This window comes from Heloderma suspectum, chromosome 11, assembly GCF_057233095.1.
Source record: "Heloderma suspectum isolate Gila_16-S chromosome 11, 16-S_ref, whole genome shotgun sequence".
Taxonomy (NCBI): domain Eukaryota; kingdom Metazoa; phylum Chordata; class Lepidosauria; order Squamata; family Helodermatidae; genus Heloderma; species Heloderma suspectum.
The window spans coordinates 42,171,315-42,195,835 of NC_139468.1; the positions used below are offsets into that span (position 1 = coordinate 42,171,315).

A 24,521-nucleotide genomic window follows, 5' to 3' on the forward strand; every position below is an offset into this window, starting at 1 on the left:
AGAGGTAAGCAGTGCTTGATGTCCAAGATGAGAGGCATGGCACCTGCCCCGCTTCAGTGCGTGCTCTTCCACCCTGACCCCAGACTCGTTTGCTTTGAGTCAACAGAGGCCAGGGTGGGGAAGAGGGACTGTCCTTACCCCGCCTGATATGCTGTGCCTGCTGAAGATCCGGCTTCCAACCCACACCCCCGTGGAAGGCCCAGCAAGGCAGCCCTGGCCCCTCCTACAGCTCCTCACTCTCCAGCCAATTTCTGGTCCCCTGGTCTGAGCAATGTCCTCTCTCAGTAGGCCATTTCCTTCTGGCTCTCAGAAGCCTGATCCAAAACATTGTGGTCCCATGATTTATGCTGGATCCTGTGTTTGAAGTGCAAGCCATGCTGCAGACCTTCAGAGCAGTTGGCAACTGGCTGCCAATGAACTGTGCAGTGAGGACCTCCCCTCCTATCTGGGGGAGCGAGAAGGCAAGCAAGGTGAGGCGAGGACGGCTTTTTCCCAGGCATGAGTTCAGAGAAGGGCCAAAGGCCTCTGAGAAGCCTTTGGAACAGCCCCTTCGTCCCATGTGCCACTTGAACCAAGCCTGCATCTGAAATCCTGTACACACATGTCTTGGAGGAGCCCCCATTGACACAGTGGGATTCACTGCCAGGTTAGCATACCTGGGATTGTGGTGTGTTGAAATAAGCACATCTTCTTCTGTTAGCCCTGCCTCCATTTATTTCCCCTCCCATCGTCTGTTAACTCTCCCAAATCAAAGTTTTATTTGCGAGCTCCTGGAGGCAGGGCCCATCATCCTGTACCATGCACATTGATGGTGGTGCTTTATAAAGAATCATGGCTAAGAGGGGAAGGAAGCGAGGTTCAGCGGGCTGTCCTGGGGACAAAGGAGTTCAACAGCAGAAGAGATACGCAGCAGCAGCAGCTCACTTGTCTTTTTCTCAGAGTTAAAGCACTTGCAGCCTAATGTGAGCCATTCTTCCTTGGAAGGAAGGGCAAGTTCAGACACGCATGCCACCACTCGATTCAGGGTGGAGTGAACGGCCTCCCATCGGAAAGCACTGAGGTGATGAGAAAAGTCTACCTGTGGTGGCTGATCTTCGAAGGTTTATGCTTCGGTCAAGTCATGGCTTGATGTAGTCTTCGAGTGATGAGCATGCATGTATAAACTGGCATGCCCGTGTCCCATGGATGTCAAGGAAGAAGGCTCAGGATTGCAGCCGCCTCAGGTGTTTTGTCCCTGGCTTGAGAAGATGTGGTTCCTCGTTCCTTAGATGTAGCAAAAGAATCTCTTTTGTAGCCACCCCCCCAATCTCATTACAGTCATTTGAAAATGTTTCAGGCTGTTCTTGAATTGCGAGGTCTGATTTGTTTTCATCACATTTCTCTTTCATGCCATTCCTGTTTTGCAACTTGCAAAAGGTTGAAAAAATGTCTCGAGCAGCCTTTTCATAGCAGCTGTAGATTTCCACTTGTTCAAACCTGCCATGCCGGTTTCTGCAAAGTCCGACAGGAGGAGCGCTGCCGTTGAGGCTCTCGAAAGGCAATGTGGCTTTCAGGATGCTCCATTCCTCTGGGGAGAGGCATTGCCTGTCCCTCCCCTTTGGCCATGGGTTTGCTGGGGACATCTGAAAGACACACAGCCGTTGTGATGATGCATTATCAGGATGGGCAGGAATAGCCAGCTGCTCAGGAAACAACCACCTCTCGTTTGGAAGCTCTGAGATGTGATCTGGGCTTTTGCCAAAGGTTAAAAGTCTTGCAGAAACCTGAAATCCAGTTGCTTCACTCTCTCCATCTGCCGGGGGTGGGGGGGCTAGCTCAGTCGGATCGTGCAGCTTTCTGTGCAGGAGGTCAATCACCAGGTAGGGCTGGGAAAGAATCCTGCTTACAACCTTGGAGAGCCGCTGCTGCCAGTCAGTGTCATTAGTACTGGGCTAGATGGACCCAGGGTCTGACTCAGTTGAAGGCAGCTTCTGATGCTTTGGTGCTCCGGTCAAGGTGAAAAGGTCCTGGAGGACTTGCAGAACAAAGCTTTGCGGCTGTGCTGGGGTTGCTACCTTCCCTTTTTTTCTGACAACGCAAGAGGAGGGAATTCAGCAGATTGGGTTTCCCTCATTACATTACTGCTGCCTTCCCCAACCTGGTGCCCTCCAAATGTGCCTGACTGCGACTCCCATGATCCCCAGCCAGCTGGGGGTGATGGGGATTGCCGTCAGACACACATCTGGAGGGCACTAGGCTGGGGAAGGCAGCTTTGCCCTGTTGCGGAAAAAGCTGCACTGAGTGAATTTCTGCTGCTCTAGCAGCTTCCAACGACACGGCAGCCCTTCCAGGAGGGACAGGCCCAAGAAGAACGCCGGCTCCAGCCCCCTCGCCGTTGGTCAGCTGGCAAGTGACGTTGGCAGCCCCCCTGGAGCACCTGTGCTAGAGACAGTGGGGTGTCATGGTTAGAGAGTGTTGGCCTGGGACTGAGGAGACCTGGGTTTGAGTCCCCACTTGGCCATGAAGCCCGCTGGGTGACTGGGCCAGTCACTGGCTCCCAGCCTAGCCTACCTCAGAGGGTTGTTGTGAGGATAAAATGGAGAGGAGGAGGTGGAGGACCATGTAAGCTGCCTTGGGCTCCTTGGAAGAGGGGGGGAAAAGTGGAGTATACATGTAGAGTAGTCTTTGGATGTGGAGCAGTATACAGATACATAAAATAACTCATTGCGAAGCCTAACATGAAACAGAATATTATAGGAAGTGGTCCTGGTTGCATGGGCGGGGCGGGGGGGGGGAGTGTTTGCACCAAGCCGGTGCAGAGGGGCCCATGAATGCAGGGGGGTTGGGGGCCTTCCTCCTGGCATGACAGCCCCTGCCCCGCACGCACTCATAAGCACACCTAACCTCTTCTGTGTGGTTGCGTGAGCAGGGCTAGCATGAGATTGTGCTATTTGAGAACGCGTTCCCTTTCCCTTAAGTGACACCATGGGCAGTGTTTTTACAATGTGGAAATTGTAAACTTCCGGCAGGCCAAGTAATTTTTTTCCATAGGTCGGAACCAGCCTGCAGGCGCTATGAAGCCATTCTTGAGTTCCAGTATACAGAGCGGTTGTTGTGCAATCCCAGCTGGTTTCTTGTGTTATTACCTAATGAGTGGGGAAATCCTTTAACATCCACCTTGCAAAACCTTAACCGCTACCTTGACAGCTATGTCTTGCTGTTGACTGACAGGAAGTTGTGATGCAGCCGTGATCCTTAGATTCTACTTGACTCCGTTAATCCAGGAAAAGCAAACTTTATGGGGCAGTGGAGCGCAATCCACCCGTGGCCTTTTGTTTTCCTGGCTCATCCAGCTATTGAATAATATCCCCCAAGAGGGGAGATTGCTAAACAACCTGAATGATAAAAACGGCTGTGTAACTTGGCTGAGGGTTTACCTGCTCCAAGCCATGCAAGCTGCATCTGAAAGGTTGTTTGTGTAAAGTCCACGGGGGATTTAAGCAAGTGCTCAATTCGCGCAGGGACAGACACAGCATGCAAACAAGTTGTAACTCCGTAAGAATCAGCTGGGTGGTAGTTGATCTCAACTACCTGAAATCAAGGAAATGCAAAAATAGCTACATCTATGGGAACTCTGAATGGCCCAGTGCTTAATTTCAAAATGGCAACTGCCTGCCTCTGGCATTTGCCTGTGAGATCAGTTTGCTGGCCCTTAAGGACCTTCTCCCCTAATCCATAGGAGGATGAAGAAAAGACACCCCACATGTGCTCAGGGAGATTTCCCTTATTATTTCCAAGGCTGGATCCTAGCACTGAGTGCAGTTTCTTGAGGCCTTGGCTTGCCTCCATCTGCACATGTTTAGCAGGTTTCATGGGGAGATTACTGTAGTGGCTAAATGAAACTGCAGGATGCAGCCCAGGGAAAGCAGCTGTGCCTTCCTCTAAGTGGACCTCAAATAACCAGGTGTCTTGCCCAGCCCAGGCCCAGGCCACTACCCGTAGTGAAGATTCTGAGGCTGAAGACCTCATGAGACCCCCCTGACTCCAGCATTGCCATAGGCACGTCCTTACACCCCTGAAGAAGCTGTGCCAGGCCTGAGGCACGTGTGGATGGGGGGAACATGATGAACTTACCTTGCCCATGGAGTTAGAGAAGGAGTTTTGGCCAAAAGGTGCATGTGACCTCCCATCAGCAAAGCACACACTTGGGGGCCCAAAGAAACCGGATTTCTCAAGAGAAAGGGGGCTTCTCAAGAGTAGGAGGCTCCTTAGGACTGTTTGCAGCTTGGGCTGGGCAGGGCTCTGAAGACCAGGGCCGCATTTCCACGACAGCGGAAGGAGAAGCGAATGGAGGAGTACTGGATTTTTTAAAAGGAATCAGCTTTGCTGTGCTTTGGCCCATGCAGGGCTCCACAAGCGAGTGCTCCGCCCCAGTAAAAATCCCTTCACAAAACATGCTTCTGGGTGGGGGTGGGGGTGGGAGCGAACGAACGTCATCTGGCTGGCAGGGGCTGCTCAACCAATAAGAGAGGCTCCCCCCCTTACTCCTTTCCCCTGAAAGTCCAGATGCACCTGCATTTCAGGAAAAAGCCTCATTGAGCACAGTGGAGTTACTTCTGAGTAGACACACACATGCTTGTGCTGGGAAAGGGGTTGGGGGAGAACACAAAGACGGGAAACCAGCCCCCATTTTAACCTGCAAGACCTCATTGTCCACAATGGGAGTTACTTCTGAGGAGACAGTAATAGGGTTCTTGTGGGAAAGAGAGGGAAACCAGCCGCCATTTTAACACACAGGATCTGTATAAGGAAGCTGTGAAGTAGTTACCTCCTAAGGCAATGAGCTGGAGCTTCGAAATCAGAGGAGCTTCTCTGTCATTTCTATGGGCATTCAGAGGGCAAGCCTCATTCAGCACAATGCGAGGAAATGCCCCTTGACTGGGGTTGTGGTGAAATGCACACCCCCGGGTAGGGCCAGCATCCCCGAGGTCAATGCCGGGGGGCACACAGCAACTATACCGGGGAGAACCTGACTTAAGGGAAAGAATTGGAAAAGCACTCTCCGGAAATGGTTTTTCCCTGATAAGCTCCAGGGTGGCTGCTGGACGGCCACGACACCGTGTACCCCCAACGACCACCACACGCCGCCGGCTCGGAGTGAATTGCTGGTGGAGACCCCCCTGGCCACAGAAGCCTTCGGTTCCAGATTATCCACTGTTAGAATGACCCTTGCTGCGCTTTCTAAGTTTCTAGCTTTCTGATCCTGAACCTGTGCTTGTCCCTTGGGCTTCTCCTTTGTATTTGAACCAGGCTTTGCTCAATGACCCTGCTAATGGATGGAGCTCAAGCCAAACATCAGAGATGGCCTCATGTGCTGCACAACTCCTGAAATTGCACAAATCCTGCGTGAATAAATCTCTGCATGGCAAGCTACAATTGGCCCAAATTCCCTAGCCATAGTTGACAACTGGCCAGGATTATCGCCTGCCCAGCTGGAATGTTGTCTCTTGTCTGGTTGCCAGAACAGGAGAAGGAAAAGCCAAGGGCAAAATTCTGTATTTGGTTTGTTGTTTGTCCCCCTTGCCCTTCTTTAAGATGGAAACATCATTCTCTTACAGCGGCCCTGCAGAGCCTCTATATATGGCAGTTGCAGGACTGTGGCTTGCCCTAAGGCCACTTGGCGAATTCATAGCAGAGGTGACATTTGATCTGGATCCTTGCTGATCCATCGCGGAGCCTCTTAGCCGGCTTTCTGCTCGCAGCCTCTGAGCCAGAGCTCTTTTGCCCTTACACCTTCTGCTTCCTGTCAGATAATAAAGGCAGTCTGCATATCCTCGCAGGCAATTTGCCCATACATGGGTGTTTTCTCTCCTCAAAGGAATGTTGTTCCTTGTAGGGTAGGGATGGCACTCTGCACATCCTCAGTGGAACAAGAACTTATTTGTGGGGCGAAAGCGGGGAACTCCAGTTGCAGTGGCTATTTGCACAGTTATTTAGGCACTTGTAGGATTGTCAGAAGTAACAACCTTCACACAGGATTGGTGCAGTTCCTTTCATCTAGGTTTGTGGGGTGTTGGTTTGTAGCGTGTGACGTGCCCCAGATTTAAATGTTTAAAAGGCCCCCTCCACACACCCCTCGCGCACTGCAAAGCCCTTTCTCTCCTGAGAACAGGGAGCAACGCGGCCCGTTGCCCTTTGGCTGCTCGCCGGAGAAGGCCTGACCTTGCGTTGCTCCCAGGGCAGCAGCCCCCGCCTTGTGCCTGTAAAAGGCAGCACTGGTTACGCCAAGGCTGCTGTAGTTCCATGAGCTGGTTTTGTGCTTGCTTCTGCTAAGGCAGCCCACCTCCCTCCAGCCAGAACAGGGGTGTATTTTGCTGTGGCTGCAGCCCTGGGTTGAGCCATGGCATCCCAGGGAAGCAGAGCCTTGGGTCCTGTGGCGCGCATCGCGGAGTGCCCGTTGCTGGGGAGCGACAGTGGAACAGGCTGCCCTCCTTGTGGCTTCCTCCTGGGAGGGAGAGGACGCGGGCCTAGGACTAGGTGGTCCTTCTAGGCCAGACCAGGCCCAGCTCTCTCATGTCTGGGGCCTGTTTTCAGCGCTCAGCCAGGTCTGGAATGCAGGGTGCCTGGGATGGAGAATCCAAATGGCCACTCCTTTTAACCCGAATTGATGTGGGGCACAAGCCATTGGGAAGTTCTCCTGCACCAGTCTGACATAAAGGGAAGTTGTGCAAAATCACAGCTGATTTTGCCTTGCTTTGCTGCTTGTGTCCTGTGAGGACTGCTGCGCTGGGATGTTTGGTAGCGGCTTTAATGGATGAATAGATGCCACACTGGGCAAGTTGTAAAAAGTTATCCATTAACAATTCCAATATTTGCTCAGAATGTCGAGTCTTCCTGAAGGTGCCACGGCCTTGTTAGCGCCATCCTGTCCTGGCAGTAGTGAGAGAAACAGTGGGCCAGATGCCTGAGCTCGCGCTTTGCCTCTGGAGAAAGAAAGCCCAGCTCCGGAGGGCGTGCCGGGCTCCTGCGTCCTGAACAACCCAGCAGGAATATTATCTCCAGAGGACACGTGCCTCCATGGAGTCTGGTGTGGCGCCGTGTTGCTGTGTGCTTTGAGAAATGTCGCCCTCTCGGCGCAAGGGCTTGTGTGCCGCTCAGCTGGCCCCATGAGATAAGCTCCAGGGGAAGGCAGCAAGTGGAGATCGTGCTTGAGCAGCAAGCCCCTGGCCCCAGCTTCGCCTGGGAGCGATGCTCTGCCAGCCCAATGGAGCAGGAAAGGTAGGGGCCACAGGGCTTGCAGTACGGGAGGGGAGGAGACCAAGACCTTGGCCGAGCTGGTGTGGCATCGCGGCTGAGAAGCCACAACTCGAGCGTTGGGCTTACTTAGAATGTCTTTTCGGCCAGAAAGTTAGGTAAGCCATTCATCTTCAGTCTCCCATCTGTAAAACAGGAGCATTGGAAACTGCCTTATACCCAGTCAGTCCCTTGGTCCATCGGGCCCAGTATGGTCAATGCTGACTGACAGCATTGGCGCACCAGGATTTCAGGCAGGAGTTTTTCCAGTCCTACCGGGAGATGCCAGGAGTCGAACCTGGGACCTTCCACATGCCAAGCAGGGGCTCTGCCACTGAGCTGGGGCCGAGGCGATATTAATACCGGCCTTGCTTCTCTGGCTGTGGCATTGAAGTTCAGTGCACCTTGAAATGGTTTACATTATAAATGCCAGGTTTTGCCTTGGCCGGAGGCTCTATAGGCCCAAACCTCGGGAAGCCCTTTACTGCCCGTTGTTGCAAGATGTGCCATAAGGCTGCAGGCTGTAATTGTAAGAAATGTAAGGAAATTAACCAAGGGAATTGTTTTTTAAAAAAATAAAGATGAAAAGGATCATTTCAGGCTGAGAAACGGTGTGGCTCAGCAATGAAGCTTCTCCCACAGCTTCTGAATTCTCCCTGTGGAACCAGCGCCTCCCTCTTAAAGTCCACTTCTGCGTGGGGCTTGTTGTCTCCTGGCTGATTTTAGTGAGGGCTCCAAGGGGTCATCAGAATCCAGGTTGGGCTTTGGCCTCTGTACGCACAGCAGAACAGCCCCGGAGTACTTGAGTAGCTTTCCAGGAAGGAAAAAGAGAAAGAGGAATTAATTGGTGTTCTGGTTGCATATACAGACCACCCATTCCCAAGAATTCAGGGTAGTTAATGAGGAAGAGCTGAATTTTCACCAATGAAAATTTGGGAAGGCAAAAAAGAAGGGGCTAAATGTTCCCTGTCCCCCTCTCCCCTGACCTTTTCTGCATGCTTCTTGCTGCTTGTTCTTGGACGTTCCTTTTCCCAACATGCAGATTTGGTGTCATTCTCTCTGTTTAAAAAGGGGCCTAAATTCTGATGATCCCAGCCAATGGGGGACCCTGTAGGGAATATGATGGCATCACATATGGCTAGGTGACAGTGTCACAAACCCAGAGGAGAGTGAGGACAATACATCCTGCCCTCATTCTGAAAGGGGGAATCCAGAGGTTTTCATCCTATTTTGCAGACTCATCTCCAAAAAACGAGCATTTTGCAGAGGCTGGTTATTCGTTGTTGTTGGTTTTTGCAGTGTTCTCCCCATGTTAGCTGGGTAGGCAGCAATAAACTAACAAGTAATACAAAGTATATCCTAATGAAATCCACTAGAGGGTTAAAATTGTGTTTTTTTAAGATTCCTGGACCCCAAAAGCAGCCCAAGGGGATGGACCTTGCCACACTTGTGAGAGCTGCTTGGGCTGTTGAGCCCCCAGTTGTGCCATCTGTTGTTGCTGGGTAAGGGCAGCTGTGAGTGGCACTGGGAAGGGTCCTCTTGGGCCCCTTAAAAAAGAGATCCCACCTGTACAAGCGCAGCCTTTTGCAAAAAGCCCTGCTGCCTCAGTCCATGGAGCTCAACTCCCGGAGCCCTCCCTCAAGCTGCGGAAGAAGCCTCCGGTGGGCTTGCAGCTTGGGCACCGGTCCTGCTCACTGCAAGGAGGCTTCTGCTGGGAGCCGAAGGTGCCCTTGTTCAGTAGCATGTCATTTCAGTTTCCTGCCTCTGGCACCAACATCTTTTGGGCTGCCGGCTCTAATCTTGGCAGCCTCTTGCACAAAGGCTAAGAGTTGTTGGGCAACGGCGTGGGTGTGGCCGAAACCTGTGCTGTCCTCGCTACGCCCTGCTTGCTTGTACAGTTGCCTGGTGGTTGAGGCCCATCTTTGGGTTATTTTCATTCCTATAGCAACCTGCTGACACTTGTGCACGGTCTCTCTCTCTCTCTCTCTCTCTCTCTCTCTCCCCCTGATTTTAAAACCCCCTCCGGGCCTCTGCAGCAAGAGCTGAGGGAAGGTGTTTTGCTGGGTAAGGAAGAACAAGCCTGAACCAAGGTTCAGATGGAGGCTGAACCCCAGTAGCCTGTCTCTTGGGCAGCAGAGTTCTTGTAAAGCAAAACGCTCCATCCAGATTGACTCCTGGCCGTGCGCGCCATGCTGAGTTTGAAGCTTCCCCGCCTGCTCAACACGCACCAAGTTCCCAAAGTAAGTAAGTGAAGTAAGTAGGGACGTTTTAGTCCACCGCTCCTGCAGCTGGCATGCCGCGTGGCTGCTGCGTCCTCCGAGTTGCTCAGGTGGCATTAAGTGCCAGGCGTCTCCCCGCCAAGCGCGCTCTGAGCCCCCTTCCCTGCAGCTGGCCTGTTCCAGCCTTCTCTGGAGGGGCAGGCCCTGCAGCCGTCTGCTCTGCGGATGGAGCTTGGGGGAGGCTCCTGGCACAGCGCTGGAGGAGGCCGGACCATTTCCCACCTGCTGGACACAGGGAAGGCCACCCTGCACTGCCGTCCTGACCCCTTCGCTCGGAGGCACCGGGAAGCAGCGAGACGGGGTGAGGCCAGTGCACAAGCACCCGGGAAGCTGCCACTTGAGCCATCGGAGGCGGCGCTGGACTAGGAGGAGCGGAGTCTGGCTCTGGCCGAGGCACGCGGTGTAAGGCAGCTACATATATATGAAGTGAAGTGAATGGTAAACAGAGGAGCCCTTCAGCTCCTGCGGACACTCGGCGGCAGCCCTGAAAGTTGCCACAGTACGGCAAAAGGCTCCTCGGGCAAAGCCGCTGAACTGGAATTCAGGAGCTCATTTGGCTCGGTGGAACGCGCGCACCGCTAGTCCTGGAGTGGCGCCTCCCTACAGAAAGTGACTGTCCCTCTCGAGTGTTTATCTGCACTGTGGATCTTGCTGTGCCTGCTCATTCCCTGCGGCTGCTGGGGAGGCGCGCGTCACGCCCAGGCTGACGAGGTTCCGTGTAATTCACTGGCGTTCCACATAGCGCCGTGACGCGCTTTCTGCTGACTCTTGCATTGCTTAGCCTTTTGGCCTCACTGGCTGAGCCAGGCTTTTCTTCTTCTCTCTGCAGTCTGGGAACATACAGCTACCCTCACCTGGGTGAGCAGTTCATGCATCTGAGCAAGTGGGCTCTGGCCCACAGAAACTTATGCCACAACACACGTGCCTGGCTTTCATGTGCCACAAGACTCTTTGTTGCTTCTGCTATAACAGACTGCTCTGGAATTAAGTGTCGTGTACCTGGGGCACAAATGCAGCCTGAATGAGCAGTTCTGCCCACAGAACTAAATGACGCTGCCCATTTGCAGTTGTCAGCTTCATTTTTAATCGTCATGTTTACCTATGAAATATGCATTTCAGAAGGATGCAGAACTCTTTGTTCCCAGTTCATACTGAGTGGTGTGGGTGTAGGTTTCCTGTGTTCAAACTTTTGTTGTAGGCTCTGTCGATAACTGTGGTGGTGGAGACATCTGGTGGACACTTGTAAAGCCAAAAAACCCAAACAATCCCTAGAGTCTTGGGAGGACTCCTAGAGCATCTCTACAAAAATCCTAAATCCTAAAAATGCCTAAAATCCTGCATTTAAAATGGGCTTTGAGCTTCTGTTTTAAATTCAGGATCACGACAGACTTCCTTTACATGTGCTTCCTCCCCCCTTTCGCCCTCCTTTCCCCCACTTGTCTGAGTCTTCCATATGTTTCATTACACAGCCACTAGATGGCACTGTGGTCTAGCTCCTCTTATTGTGCGTTTTCCACTTTTCATGGAGGGAACTTGAGCAGAACTCAAGCGTGGTAATTTGATAGCTCATTATCTCCAATCTTTTTTTTTTAATGGAATAATTATTTTTAATTGTTATTTTAACTTGAAATTGTGATGGCCTTTGGCTTTAAACAATAAAGTTTTGTACTGTACTGTAAAATGGAATAAAGGTTATTTAGCGCAGGAGAGCCAGGGCCTGCAGGAGAAGCCACCACCACCACCACTGGGGAAGAGGCGTGCTTGCCGCCGCTGGGCCTGCTGCTGCCGCCGCTGGGCCTGCTGCTGCCGCCGCTGCCACCACCACCAGGCCTTCCCTGTGGACTTCTGCCTGGCAGACCGCCAGTCCCTGCAGGACCAGGCCCCCAGGTACCGAGCCAGCTGTGCTGCTCCACCTGCCCTCCCGGGAGGGGCTACATAAGCTGGCTGGCTGAGGTGGCCTGGGAGAGCCAGGGCCTGCAGGAGAAGCCACCACCACCACCGGGGAAGAGGCGTGCTTGCTGCTGCTGGGCCTGCTGCCGCCGCCGCCGCCGCCACCACCAGGCCTTCCCTGTGGACTCCTGCCTGGCATTTTTAAGGGGATTTTAATTGTTTTGTTTGTTTGTTTTATTTTGTTGGGGGGGATTTTGTTGTGTTTTTAGGGATGGGTAGCCTGCCTGATAGGCGGGAGCGAGGGGGCATGTGTCCACCTGATGGAGGCAGTGGGGGGAGTGTTGGGGGCCAGAACATACCGAGGCTGGGCGGCAGGCACTGGCGGAGCGCTAGGGGCAGGCCATGCCAGGTAAGGGGAACAAGGGAGAGATGTGTAGTATCTGTCCCCTGCTCCGGGCCTGTCCAGAGCCAAAGGATGGCTGGGGGAGGCGTGACCCCATCTTCTGGCCTTCGTTTGCTGCTCTGCAATGCCAGGTCTGTTACCCAGAAAACCTCCCTCATCCATGACATGATCCTGGATGAGGGTGCAGACCTGGCATGTATTACGGAGACCTGGCTGGCCGAGGCTGCTGCTCCAACCCTTGCAGCTATGTGTCCAGCTGGATTTTCGTATGCACAGCAGCCGAGGGCTGGGGATCGGGGAGGGGGAGTGGCTGTTATCTACCGAGAGTCCTTGGTCTTCACCAGGCCCCCTCTCCGGGAGACCAAGGTTGCTGAGTGCATGTACTGGAGGTTGGGCCCGAAGGGCAGTCTGGGGATTCTGCTCGTGTACTGTCCACCCCGCTGCATGACTGACTCCCTGGCCGAGGCACTTGAGGTGGTCTCTGATGTGCGTGTACAGTCCCCTAACTTACTGGTGTTGGGGGACTTCAACGTACATTCGGAGGCCATCCTCACAGGAGCACCTCGGGACTTCATGGAGACCATGGCCTCCTAGGAGCTGCACCATATTCTAACTGGGTCCACCCATGTAGCCGGTCATGCACTAGACCTTGTGTTTGTTTCTGGAGAAGCGGACAGTGATCTGGAAGTCGGGGGTATATCCACCACCCCCTTGTCATGGTCAGATCACTATCTGGTGATGTTGGAATTCTCGGTTCCACAACCCCTCCGCAGGGGTGGAGGACCCATTAAAATGGTCCCCCCCAGGCGTCTTATGGATCCAAATGGATTCCTGAACGCGCTTGGGGATTCTCTGGGGCATGCCAACGGCCACTCGGTCGAGACCCTGGTGGGTGGCTGGAATGCCGCAATCACTGGGGCATTAGATCGGGTGGCTCCGAAACGCCCTCTCCCCCTGAACAGGGCTCGGACTGCGCCATGGTTCAATCCGCGGTTACGAGCTCTGAAACAGGAGGTGAGACGGCTAGAGCGCCGGTGACGGAAGTCTCGCTCCAAAGACGATCAGACACAGGCTAGAGCTGTATCTTCAGCCTATCACGTTGCGGTGAAGGCAGCAAAAAAGGAATATTATGCTGCCTCCATCGCGTCTGCAGAGTGCTGCCCCAGGAGGCTGTTCCAAGTGGTCCGGAGCCTGGTCGGTCCTGTGGCTCCTGAACCACTGGAGCATTCTAAGGCCTCCTGTGAGGCCTTGGCAAGGCACTTTGCAGATAAAATTGATCAGATTACGAGTGTTACCCCACACGCTGTGGATACAGTTAGTGAGCAAGAGGCGGCCTGTGGCAAACCGGTTTTGTGGGATCGGTTCCAGCTTCTTCCTCCTGATGAAGTGGACAAGGTGCTTTCATCTGTAAGGCCGACCACCTGCTTACTTGATCCTTGCCCATCTTGGCTCATTATGAGCTGCAGAGAGAGACTGGGTGAGGGGATCAAGGCGGTGGTGAACGCCTCCCTTGAGGAGGGAGTGATGCCATCAGCCCTCAAGGAGGCAGTGATAAGACCGCTCTTAAAGAAGCCCTCCTTGGATCCTCAAGTTCTGAACAACTTTCGCCCAGTCTCAAATCTGCCATTTTTGGGCAAGGTGATTGAGCGGGTGGTGGCAGTGCAGTTGAAGGCACACTTGGAAGAAACTGATTATCTAGACCCATTTCAGTCAGGCTTCAGGCCTGGGCATGGGACAGAAACGGCCTTGGTGGATGATATGAGGAGGGCTCTGGATAGGGGTGAATGCTCCTTCCTTGTTCTCCTCGACCTCTCAGCGGCTTTTGATACCGTTGACCACGGTATCCTCCTGGACCGCCTGGAGGGGTTGGGCATTGGAGACACTGTATTGCGGTGGTTCCGGTCCTTCCTCTCCGGCAGGTACCAGAGGGTAGCACTGGGAGAGGAGGTTTTGGACCCGTGGCCACTTACTTGTGGGGTGCCCCAGGGTTCCATCCTCTCCCCGATGCTATTTAACATCTATGTGAAGCTGCTGGGGGCTATCATCAGGAGGTTTGGGGTGCAGTGTCATCAATATGCGGATGACATGCAGCTCTACCTCTCATTCAAATCTTCACCAAGGTTGGCCGTAGAATCCCTGTCCAAATGTCTGGAGACGGTGAGTGGCTGGATGGGGAGGAATAAGCTGAACCCTGACAAGACCAAGGTACTTTTGGTGGGAGACAAGAGGAGGCTGCGGGATGTTGACCTGGTGTTGAATGGGGTACGGCTACCCTTGAAAGTATGGTCATTTTGGACTCCGAGCTGTCCATGGAGGCTCAGGTGTCAGCTGTGAGCCGGACAGCGCTGTATCAACTCCATCTGATACGGCGGCTGCGCCCCTTCCTTCCCGACCATCTGCTCCCATTGGTAGTACATGCTCTGGTCTCCTCTCGTTTAGACTACTGTAATGCGCTCTACGTGGGGTTACCCTTGAAGACGGTTCGGAAGCTGCAGCTGGTACAGAACGCGGCGGCTCGCCTGATTAAAGGCAGCCGCCGGCGAGATCACATCACTCCAGTGCTGAAGGAGTTGCACTGGTTACCAGTTGTTTTCCGGGCCAAATTCAAGGCATTGGTTTTGACCTTTAAAACCCTATATGGTTCCGGCCCAGCCTATCTTAAGGAGCGCCTCCAGCCAACACCAGACAGGCCGCTTAACAAGATCAGCCTCGGATGGCCTTCTCTCTGTCCCATCAGCCAGGACAGCTAGACTGGTGGGGACGAGGGAGAGGGCCTTCTCTGTGGTGGCCCCCACTCTGTGGAACTCCCTCCCTAGGGAACTCCGCCATGCCCCCTCTTTAATGAGCTTCCGTTGTGCATTAAAAACGTGGTTGTTCAGGCAGGCATTTGGGGTGGGTTAGGGTATTTAAAAAAAAACATTTTTATGGTAAAATTTTATTGTTTTAAATTGTTTTATGGTGGGTTGTACATCGCCCAGAGTGGCTGGGTGACCAGTCAGATGGGCGATTAATAAATTGAATAAATAAATAAATAAATAAATAAAGGAGATGCACTGGAGGTTGATGACATCATCTAAAGGACCTGCAAATGTCTGTGAGTAACCAATCTCAATAGCAGGATAAAAGCTCCATGTGAAGAAGCCCCTAATGCTACCAATTCAAAGGCCTTGCACAACTATTCTGCCTTTTCCTCCTTAACGGATTTTCTGTGGTAAAAAGACGGAAGTGGTGGGAAAACACAGGGGGGTTGCAAGTGAATGATGAGTGTGTCTGGACTCCCACATAACATTCCACAAATTAGGCAGGGCCATTGCACAACAAAAGCCTCCTCTGGAAGCGCCCTGTACAGATTGTCCTCTACATTTGGTTGGTTCTTCTTTTGTAGGTCTTCCGAGAGCAGGGCATTCTTTTTGGGTACCGTCACCCAAGGAGTTCTGCAACAGATTGCATCTTCAGTGTCTTCCAAATGACAAATGAAACCCTGAACATCTGGACGCATTTTCTGCCTGCCTGGTGTGTGAATATATGTGTGTGCATTTCTAATATCACAACAAAATACTGTATTTCTTGATACTTGCCATGAGGCTTCCATGGGCTCTTGGTATGGGGTGGTGTCATTTATTATACGGACACCCTCAGCTGCATCCACATGCATAATAGGAGGAATGGACCTCTTGGGCCTTTCTAGGTGAAAGGAAATACTGACAAGAGAATAATTTTGTTAGCATTAGCCTAGGCTTCACAGCACCCGGAACATGGATATGCCACCCCTGGGTAATGCACAATGGGGTAGTGTGTGGAACCTTGGTGCAGGGAAGGGAGAGCAAACTTTTCTACTGCTTTGTAGAAAAGTTTGCTCTGTGTGTTTAAGGGGGGGACATTAAATGAGGGGGCATTGCCACAGAGCAAGAGGTAGCCGTGCTGAAGTTTGACACACTTTTTGTTCCATTTTTTTAAAGCGCTGCTTAAACATGGCTTTGCATGAGTGGTACAGTGGGGTAGTGCTCAAGCTCTAAGTAAGTTAGTAGTAATACTTTTTTAAAATAAACCCTTTCAAGGCCACAAAATGGAGCGGGTGTTGAGGGGGCATCGTCGCCCTCACCACCACTGATGATGCTGTCAGCCACAGATGTGAAGCTGACACAGCTGCATTCCACACAGTACGTGCCGTCACGGTAGGTGGGCAGTAGGTGAGTCTGCAGCCGTCTCTTCTTGCGACGAAAGCCCTGGGCCCTGATCGGACCCAGAAGAACCCCTGGTGATGCAGACTCCGGGGGTCCAAATATATCTCAGTAATCTGAAGTCATTGTGCTGACCCACATCAGTGTTGACCTGCATGGCATGGAAGTAGCAGTCCGGTTTATTCGAACCTCTGATGGTGTCCCCCAAGAGGTGTGCGCCAGTCCATTTTGATAGGCGAGGTTGTAGGAGCACAAGACTGCTGTCTCCAGGAGCTGATGGGATGTTTTGCCTTTCAGGTACTTCCTATGGAAGCTTTTGGCCTGGCTTTATGCGCTGGATGTCTGGAGCGACCGCTATGCCTGGCCCTTCCTCACCTACATGGCTACCTGCTGCATTTATCCACTGGCATCCAGCTTTGCCCACACCTTCAGCACAATGTCCAGCTGTGCAAGGAACATATGCTATTTCTTCGATTACGGCGCTCTCGCTTTGTACAGCTTAGGTGAGGGAGCAATACTTGCACAGGGGCCTTTACTCAAGGTCTTTCTTCTGTGGCAAGAATACTGCATTTTCCTAAGACTCAAACTGCAACATTTTGTCACTAGGAAACAGCCTCTTTCCCTACAGGTGCCACCAGAATTGCAGCTGTGAGTGCTGTGTGGAATGTGGTTGCATGAGCATCATAGACATGTAGGGGAAAATGCCTGCAACAATTTCCCAGCAGAAAAGTTGTTCTGATCGTGTATTTAGTATTACTTTTTTAACCTGCCCGTTTTCCTCTTGCAAGGAGCCCAAGGCGGCTTACATGGCCCTCCTCCTCTCCATTTTATCCTCACAACAACCCTGTGAGGTAGGTGAGGCTGAGTGTCAGTGACTGGCCCAAAGTCACCTAGTGGACTTCATTGCCAAATGGGGACCAGAACCTGGGTCTCCCGAGCCCCAGCCCAACATTCTCACCATTACGCCACACTGGCTCTCAAATATTCTCCTTCGATGTTTTGTACTTGGTGACCGAGAGCAGAGTACACAAAGGGTGCCCCTGGCTACACCTGTAAGGATGTGTAGCGGTACCTACATTGTCCTCAAAATAGATTCCTCTTTTATTTTAAAGGTAAATGTGCCTCCCCTTGGGGATCTTTCAGCACTTGCTGTCCAAAATGATTGACCTTCCCTCTTTCTTGGGCTGCATTGTTTTGAAGAGTTAAAGCTTTAGCAATTTGCTTTCATGTATGTATGTATGTATGTATGTCATGTGTATCCCACCTTTCTTCCATTGTGGAACTCAAGGTGGCTACATGTGGTTCCCAGGGGGTCTCCCCTCCAAGCACGGGCCAGACCCAGCCCTGCTTACCTTCAGCACGGTGGCTGCCTCACGTGCTTTCAGACTGCGCCCTGGAACCAGTACCAGTGGTTGTATCAAGTCTTGGCACTGAATGTGAAGAATAATCTCAAAAGTATTTTTCACGTCCTTTAACAAAATGCACTGGCCCCTTAACGTTTTGCTTTGGCTAGTGGAATCTGGTCTGCTCCTTGGCTTGGAACCTCAAAGTGAGAAACCTATTTAGGCTCATGAGCTGCCTTGCAGACCTTATAACAGGAGCCCCAGCCAGCATGGCAAATGGTGAAGGATGCTGGGAGTTGCAGGACAAGAGCACCCAGCAGGCCAGATATTCCCTATCCCTACCGTACAGGTTGATCTCAACTTGAAGCTTGATTCTGAAGTACAAGTGGAACCTGCAACTAACTGCTGTGCTGTGCCCCCCCTGCCCCCACCAACCCTTTACTGTTCTAACTCTTGCTTCCCTTTGCCCACCTAACTCTGGCTCCTTTTCTTATTCCACCCTTTTTCTTGCCTTTCTCCCGCATTCCTCCTGGTGTTCATTCTGGCATCCCCCCCCCCCCGCACATCTCTCACTCTTCTTCCTGCTTCCATCCCCCACCCCACAGACACAGCTGTGTGCCAGCACAACGGCTTTTGAAAGCCTGTTGCGCGAATCTTGCACAGTAGCTATTTAAACCTTTGGGGTGGGAAAATGTGCCCCCTTTGGGGGTAGGGTGGGATTCAGAGTTCAATATTTTTTAACCTCTGCATAGTTCATGGTTACCTTGGCATGTATGCCAGCTTTGTTTGAGGGTAACCTTTTAGCTCCATGCTGATTGGCACAGACTACCCAGGTTCAGTATTGGAGGGAGTGATGAAGTTGCAATGGAAATTTGGTTTGACTGAGGGGGTTGTGTTTGGTTTTCAGGCTCTGCAGTTGCTTACTCTGCCTACATTTTCCCAGAAGAATGGACTGACGGCACGTTCCACCGTTACTACCTCTCCTTTGCTGTGCTTAACACAATCATTAGCACTAGCCTCTCCTGCTATTCCAGGTACTGTTGGCTTTCTGTCAGGATAGGAATGTTTTTCTATGTGCAGCCTTGAAACTTACTGTCATGGGTTGGGGTGAATATTTAATATGGAACTGAGGCAGACGTGTGGTGGGGAGCAAGGTTCGCTTTCCTACCCCACTCACCTGCCATGTCCACAACACCTCTGATGTCCCTGGGGAATGTACACGTGGAACATCTACAGCCCATGTTTGAGAGACCTGGGCATGTCAAGGGTGGGCAGTGTTTTGGTTTGGATCAGGAAGAAGCATTTTACCCCGCATAGGATCATTTTCCAAGGGAGAAATAAGGCTGCTGTTATCGAGGGGTAGGGGTGGGTGAATCCATGCAGGTGAACATCATCTATATAACCTGAGCACTGAAAGGCAACAAGATCCAGATTTATTATATGTAATCAGGGAAGCATGTTCAGGCATTTATTTCTCTATTAAAGCATTGTGGGTTTTCTCTCATTTGAACTTCCTGTGTGTAATCAACAGGCTTGGCTTTCCCTATTTCCATTGTAACACTGGCACCATAGAAAGGTAATGTAGGCTTCTTCCATCAGTGTGCTCTCTGCATATTAGAAACAGGCAGTGTACACTGAAACTGGACAGAGTATTTCCACTTAATGACTATTAGTGACCAAAGCATGAACTCTCCCTTGTCAATATGGACCCTAACTGGGAACAAATCCGTTTTGTCTAAATTACAATACCAAGCTAGGTATCTAACTAGTGATCACAGCAGTGATTTCAATAGCTAATATCAGCAGCTACATAAAAGTTGCAAAAAAGAAATTCTACCTGTTGATGTCAAATCATACCCACTGATAACAAAACATAGTTAAGTTTCCTTTTTGTACTATGGTAAATCTACACTGCGGTCTCCTCTTATCCCACATTTTATTTGCTCTTTCTTTGCTCTAATTCTCCTGGTGCTTCTCTTATTTGTCATGTATTCTGCCCTCTAGTTGCTTAATCAGAACTTGGATAAACTGCATTTGGTTAGTTGAGTCACAAGCCATGCAGCATAAGGCAGCTTGTGTTTGAACTGTAGGTGACTGTAAGAATGTTGTGGTGCATGACTTTGAACCACCTTCAACAAGATGGCAGGGATATGTCCCAGAATGCAGTGCATTTGGACAAGTCATCAGCTGGGAAACTGGCCACAAGCTCCTTTGATACCAGCATAGTATGAAAGGAAAACACACACCAAGAATTCAAATTATTTATTCAAGCTTCAAGTCTCATGTTTTGATTCTGCCTGTCTTTATAAACTTGAAGCAGCTGCGTTGAACAAAGATTTCAGAACAATCTAAACACAAAAGTAAAGATTTGGTGCAGTACATGGTATGAAACAGTCCATGCCTAATCAGTGGGGGGTAGGGTAGCTTTTTCGTATAGTGGAATGGTACCAAGCTGCCCTGAGCAAAATTCTGGCACCACCTCAGCACGGCTGAGCAAACAGAAAACAGTTGAAATATTTAACTGAGCTATGAACACATATTCTGTATATTTCATATCTGCTATTATGAGCATAGAAGGCAAGGATAGGATACATATTCTAATATAAGTAAATTGCAACACTTCCCTTTGTGTGGTAATGCAAGCCACAATGGCTGCAGAAAACTTTGCTAATGGGAGCCAAAACCAACAATCTCCACATTAGGCCACACGTTCCATATTCTGCATGCCAAAATCTTGTATTTTGCTAGTTCACTTAATTTTTTTTTTAATGCATTCAGGGTCACCGAAATGGAGCAGCCGAAGTTCAGTAAAGTGATTCGCACATTGGCCTTTGCGTATCCTTATGTGTACGACAGCGTGCCTCTCTTCTACAGGGTATGGCTCCAGTCTGCTGTGCTTTTATACCTATCAGTGTTTTATGCTGCAATCCTATACACACCTACCTGGGAGTAAGCCCCATTGAACTTGACGAGGCTTACTTCTGAGTAGACATGTATAGGATTGTGCTGTAAATACGCTGGAACTTGCCACCTTTCCATATATAATGCTTAAGGCAGTTTACATCCAAACAGACAAGATATAACAGTATTACAGAAATCAACTGCAAAAACAGTCTACAATGTCTTAATATTTAGAACAATTCGGAAGATGATTCGTAAGGCAGCAACACATAAATGTTAAGGTATTAAATAACACATTGGACAATAAAACTTGAGAGTCAGTTGCATAACAAAGCTGTGCGTAACAGCTCAGGCCTAAACTCAGGCGGAGAAGCTTCTGTAGCTGGAGTCAGGCAGGGCGCTGCTCCTCTGGGCCCGGGGAAATAAGCCAGACCGAAAGCAGGGAAGCAGGTCTTCTTACGGGACTCTCAGCACTGGGTGGGCCAAGAATCCAAATATAGATAAAAAAATATATATGAGAAAATCCGCTTACTGCAAGGAAGTAAGGCATTGGCCTTTATTAATGAGACTGAAGCGGCAGTCCTACTGAAAAGTACATTCCACTGAACTCTGCGGGTCTTAGTTCTGACTCACCATGCTCAGGATCATGCTGGGAATATGTTTTGTATTTAAACTTTAGCAAGAAATCATTACTTTTTTTAAAAAAATATGTGCCTGATCTAGAGCTGACTTGTGCACAGAGATCTTGTGTATATGGGCTGCCCTGTTCATTCCACCAGCCAAGCTGGAGGAATTGCTGCTTTTGATGGACTAAGTGTTCATTTCTTCTATCTTTTTCACTCTCTGACATCTGAATATTTTCCTGTCTATATCACAGTTGTACTTGTGTGCAGCAAAAGGCTGCACAGAGAACGCCATCCCACTCCACTACAGGCATACTGCTTTTGCCTGGCTCACCTGCTTCCTTTTTGCTACACACCTGCCAGAGCGGCTGGCACCTGGACTATTTGACTATATCGGTAAGAGCAAACATCTCCTTCCAAGTGCCACTGAAATGAATGGGGGCTGTGCAGCACCAGAGCTTGATGGATTGGAATAGATATTGACGAACGGGAAACATAGGGGAGTCTCTTTGATTAAGCTGTTGTGACCACATCTAAGACAGGCAATAAAAATGGAACAGCTACAAGGGATGGGAAAGCTGCTATGCTGGAGGTGGGCAACTTGTTCTATGCTAAGAGAAATGGGAGGAATTGCATCATAGTTTGGATGTATGCAATTATGCTTTGGCTGTAACTTTTCATGAACCCGGCAGATGCAAAACCACAACCAGCCAACAATATTCTTTCTGTAATCCTATTCTGTTCCAAGTATCAAGAAATATGAAACATGTAATCAACACTGGGGAACTAGTCACAGTATGTATTGGTGTACCTTCTTGTATATTGTACATAGAGATAGCACAGGTTCAAGCCAATGAATGTCTCAGCTTTCTCATACTGAGCTCCTGGTAGGCTCGTAGCGAGGGGGTTCTGTACTGCGGAACAGCTGGAACACAAATACAGGAAGCCTATGGTGCTTCCAGGGGGAGGGCTCCTAGGGCCAATAACTGGAAGGCCTTGTGCAGCTATTGCTTCTTAATGGATTTTCTGTGGTAAGAAAAAAAAAAGATGGATGACGTGCTGGGAAAATACGGGAGGGTTACAAGTGGAAGATGTTGTCATCTGCCATCTAGACCCCCGTATAATTCCATGGATGAGGCTGGGTGATTGCATGTGTGATAAAAGCCTTGCCTGGAAGCACTCATAATACATTTAAAGTTATTTAATTGTATGACTTTTTAGTGAGCTATTGTGTATGTCCCGCATGGTTTTCCTTATCGTTCTATAAGCAAACATGTTCTTAAATAAAAGTGGAAAGTTCAGGGAGGGGATGCGGAGTATTACTGAGGTAACCAATTCCTTACAGTCCTCTTTCTTTCCTCCTCCTTTCCAAGAGTCTTAGCAATTTCAGCTGTCACATGAAGTCCGAAGGAAAGGTGGGATTTATGTTGTATGCTGGTCATACCCTTAAAGAGTTGAGGATCTCCCCTGGAATCACTCCTGCTTAACAAACCCTAAATGACTGGGGTCCAAGGATGTGGGCTTTCCAGAAAATTTTGAATTTTCCAAGTTAGGCTAATTTGCATCAGAAAACTGTCAGTCTGCATTGGAAAATCACTAGAGATCACTCTTACACTAGAGGTTTTCCAGTCAGTATGTTTACTAAATACAGTTAAAATAACCAACAAAGCTAAAAAAAAGTATCCCATGTTAATTTTTACACCACAGGTATTTGACCTCAAATTTTTGAGGAAAAATTTAAAACATGCTTAAATATGATTTAAATGTTATATTATGTAGACATTTTATTGGATTATCTGTAAAAATTTAAAGACAATAGCATATACTTCCCTTATTGTTTAAATGTATGAAAGAAACAAAGATACAGAAAACTGTTGACACACTAATTCAGCCTCTCCCAACCTGGCGCCCTCCAGGTATGTTGGACTACAACTCCCAGCATGCATCAGTCAGCATGGCTGGCTGGGGATGCTGGGAGTTGTAGTCCAACACATCTGGTAGGCGCCAGGTTGGAGAAGGCTGCACTAAATAATTTTAGCCACCCAAAGAACTGTGCATGATATACTGATAACCACTCATCTTTTTCAACAAGTCAACTCTCTTCCATTATGGTTGTTGGGGCACCTTCAGTTTTGCTATCACTACTTATTAGCTCCATTTCACATTAAGACAAACATGTGTTTCACTGACATAAATGTATTCTCTCACATACTTGCTACAGAAAATAACCTGAAAAACTTTAATTACAATGTTGAAACTGCCAAGTTTGACTAATATTGTATTTGCGATTGGCATCCATGCATTGTTACTAATGAACTTATGAAATGGAAAATTTTCCGCAGAACAGTAAAGCACTGGCAAAGTCGCCATTTTGGAAAATGTTCCACCAAACATCCCTCCTGTGTAAGACCACATTTGCACTCCATTCACTTCAACAGGCTTTGGACTGGAGATGCTCCCAATTAATTTTGCCCACTGTGCGAGTGTTCCTACACCCTTGAAAAACATTCTGAGAGTTGTGCTTTTCTGATCTTTTACAGGGCACAGCCACCAGCTCTTCCACATTTGTGGGATCGTCGGGACACACTTCCAGATGGAAGCGCTTCTTGTTGACATGGCCGAGCGGCGCAAGGGGCTGCTGGCTTCCTTACCAGCTCCCTCCTTTTCTCAAACAGTTGGTTCAGTTGTGGCTTCCACTGTGGTCAGTCTTATCATCATTGCTGCTTTCTCAATAACCCTCTATTCTGTGCCAAAATTCTCCAAGAAAGGAAGCAAATGCAGCAGGGACTAGTGCTTATTTAAAAACAAAATTTATACTACTGTTAACATAAAAGGTACACCGCATACTTATCCTGCTTTGAACGAAGTTTGGTGAATATTCCTTGGTAAGTGACATAAGGGATTTTTATTATGAACTGAATTGTGTATTGCAGCTTTTCTGTCATGTGGGCTTGAAGTAGTACACTATCTGGGATATGACTTTTAAATTATTAGATATAGTTTGACCACTTAGAATGCCTTACCCTAACTACATGTTTGAGGATTCTGTGAGAACTCAGCGTAACTCCAGCCACTAAACTTTATAACAGTAGTAATAACCATTTATCCAGATATGCCAGTTTGCACTGTAGAAACACTGGTCGCCTTCCATGCCAAAGAGGCCACAGTGCCTTTTATGTTCTTGCACATGTCTTATATGCTTGAGAAGTCATAGTATTGTCAAGCATACCTGGATGTAATATTTCTATCAATAATAATGTACAGACCTTCCTAATTCAGAAATTTGGAATGAAATGTTATCGGGTTTCTTTAAAATTGTTTGTCTGCATTTATATTTTTGTAAGTACCTTCTGCTGAAGTTTACACATGCACTTTTGGGTAACAATAAACAAGTCCATTATGGGATAAATATCCTTTGAATGTGCAATGTGTCCATCCTGTTTTAGCAAAGACAATAACCAGAGCCTGCAGCCAAAGATTTAGCTCTGTACTTTAAACCTTTATGGGCTCAACGATACTTTAGTCTTGTTGAAGTATGTATGGCAGGTCTATGTCTAGTATTGGGGTCTGAATGCTCCAAGCTTAGGAATGAAGGAGGCATATGGAAGGGTTGGGGAGAGCATCTCCTC

General features: G+C 49.5%; 1 protein-coding gene across 2 annotated transcripts; it reads left to right on the plus strand.

The window, feature by feature from the left end:
• Window positions 1-2,815: 2,815 nt before the first annotated feature.
• PAQR5 (progestin and adipoQ receptor family member 5) lies at window positions 2,816-24,301 on the plus strand. 2 transcript variants are annotated; one of them, XM_084817584.1, is made up of 8 exons: window positions 2,816-7,391; window positions 9,309-9,512; window positions 15,230-15,357; window positions 16,323-16,528; window positions 18,276-18,402; window positions 20,147-20,243; window positions 21,147-21,288; window positions 23,433-24,301. In XM_084817584.1, the coding sequence occupies exons 2-8, from the start codon at window positions 9,462-9,464 to the stop codon at window positions 23,681-23,683; spliced, it is 1,002 nt and encodes a 333-aa protein (XP_084673710.1). In that variant the 5' UTR covers window positions 2,816-7,391; window positions 9,309-9,461; the 3' UTR covers window positions 23,684-24,301. The 2 variants fall into 2 exon arrangements, with proteins under 2 accessions (XP_084673710.1, XP_084673711.1); XM_084817585.1 differs by having other exon boundaries at window positions 2,816-7,257.
• The last annotated feature ends 220 nt before the right edge of the window (window positions 24,302-24,521 follow it).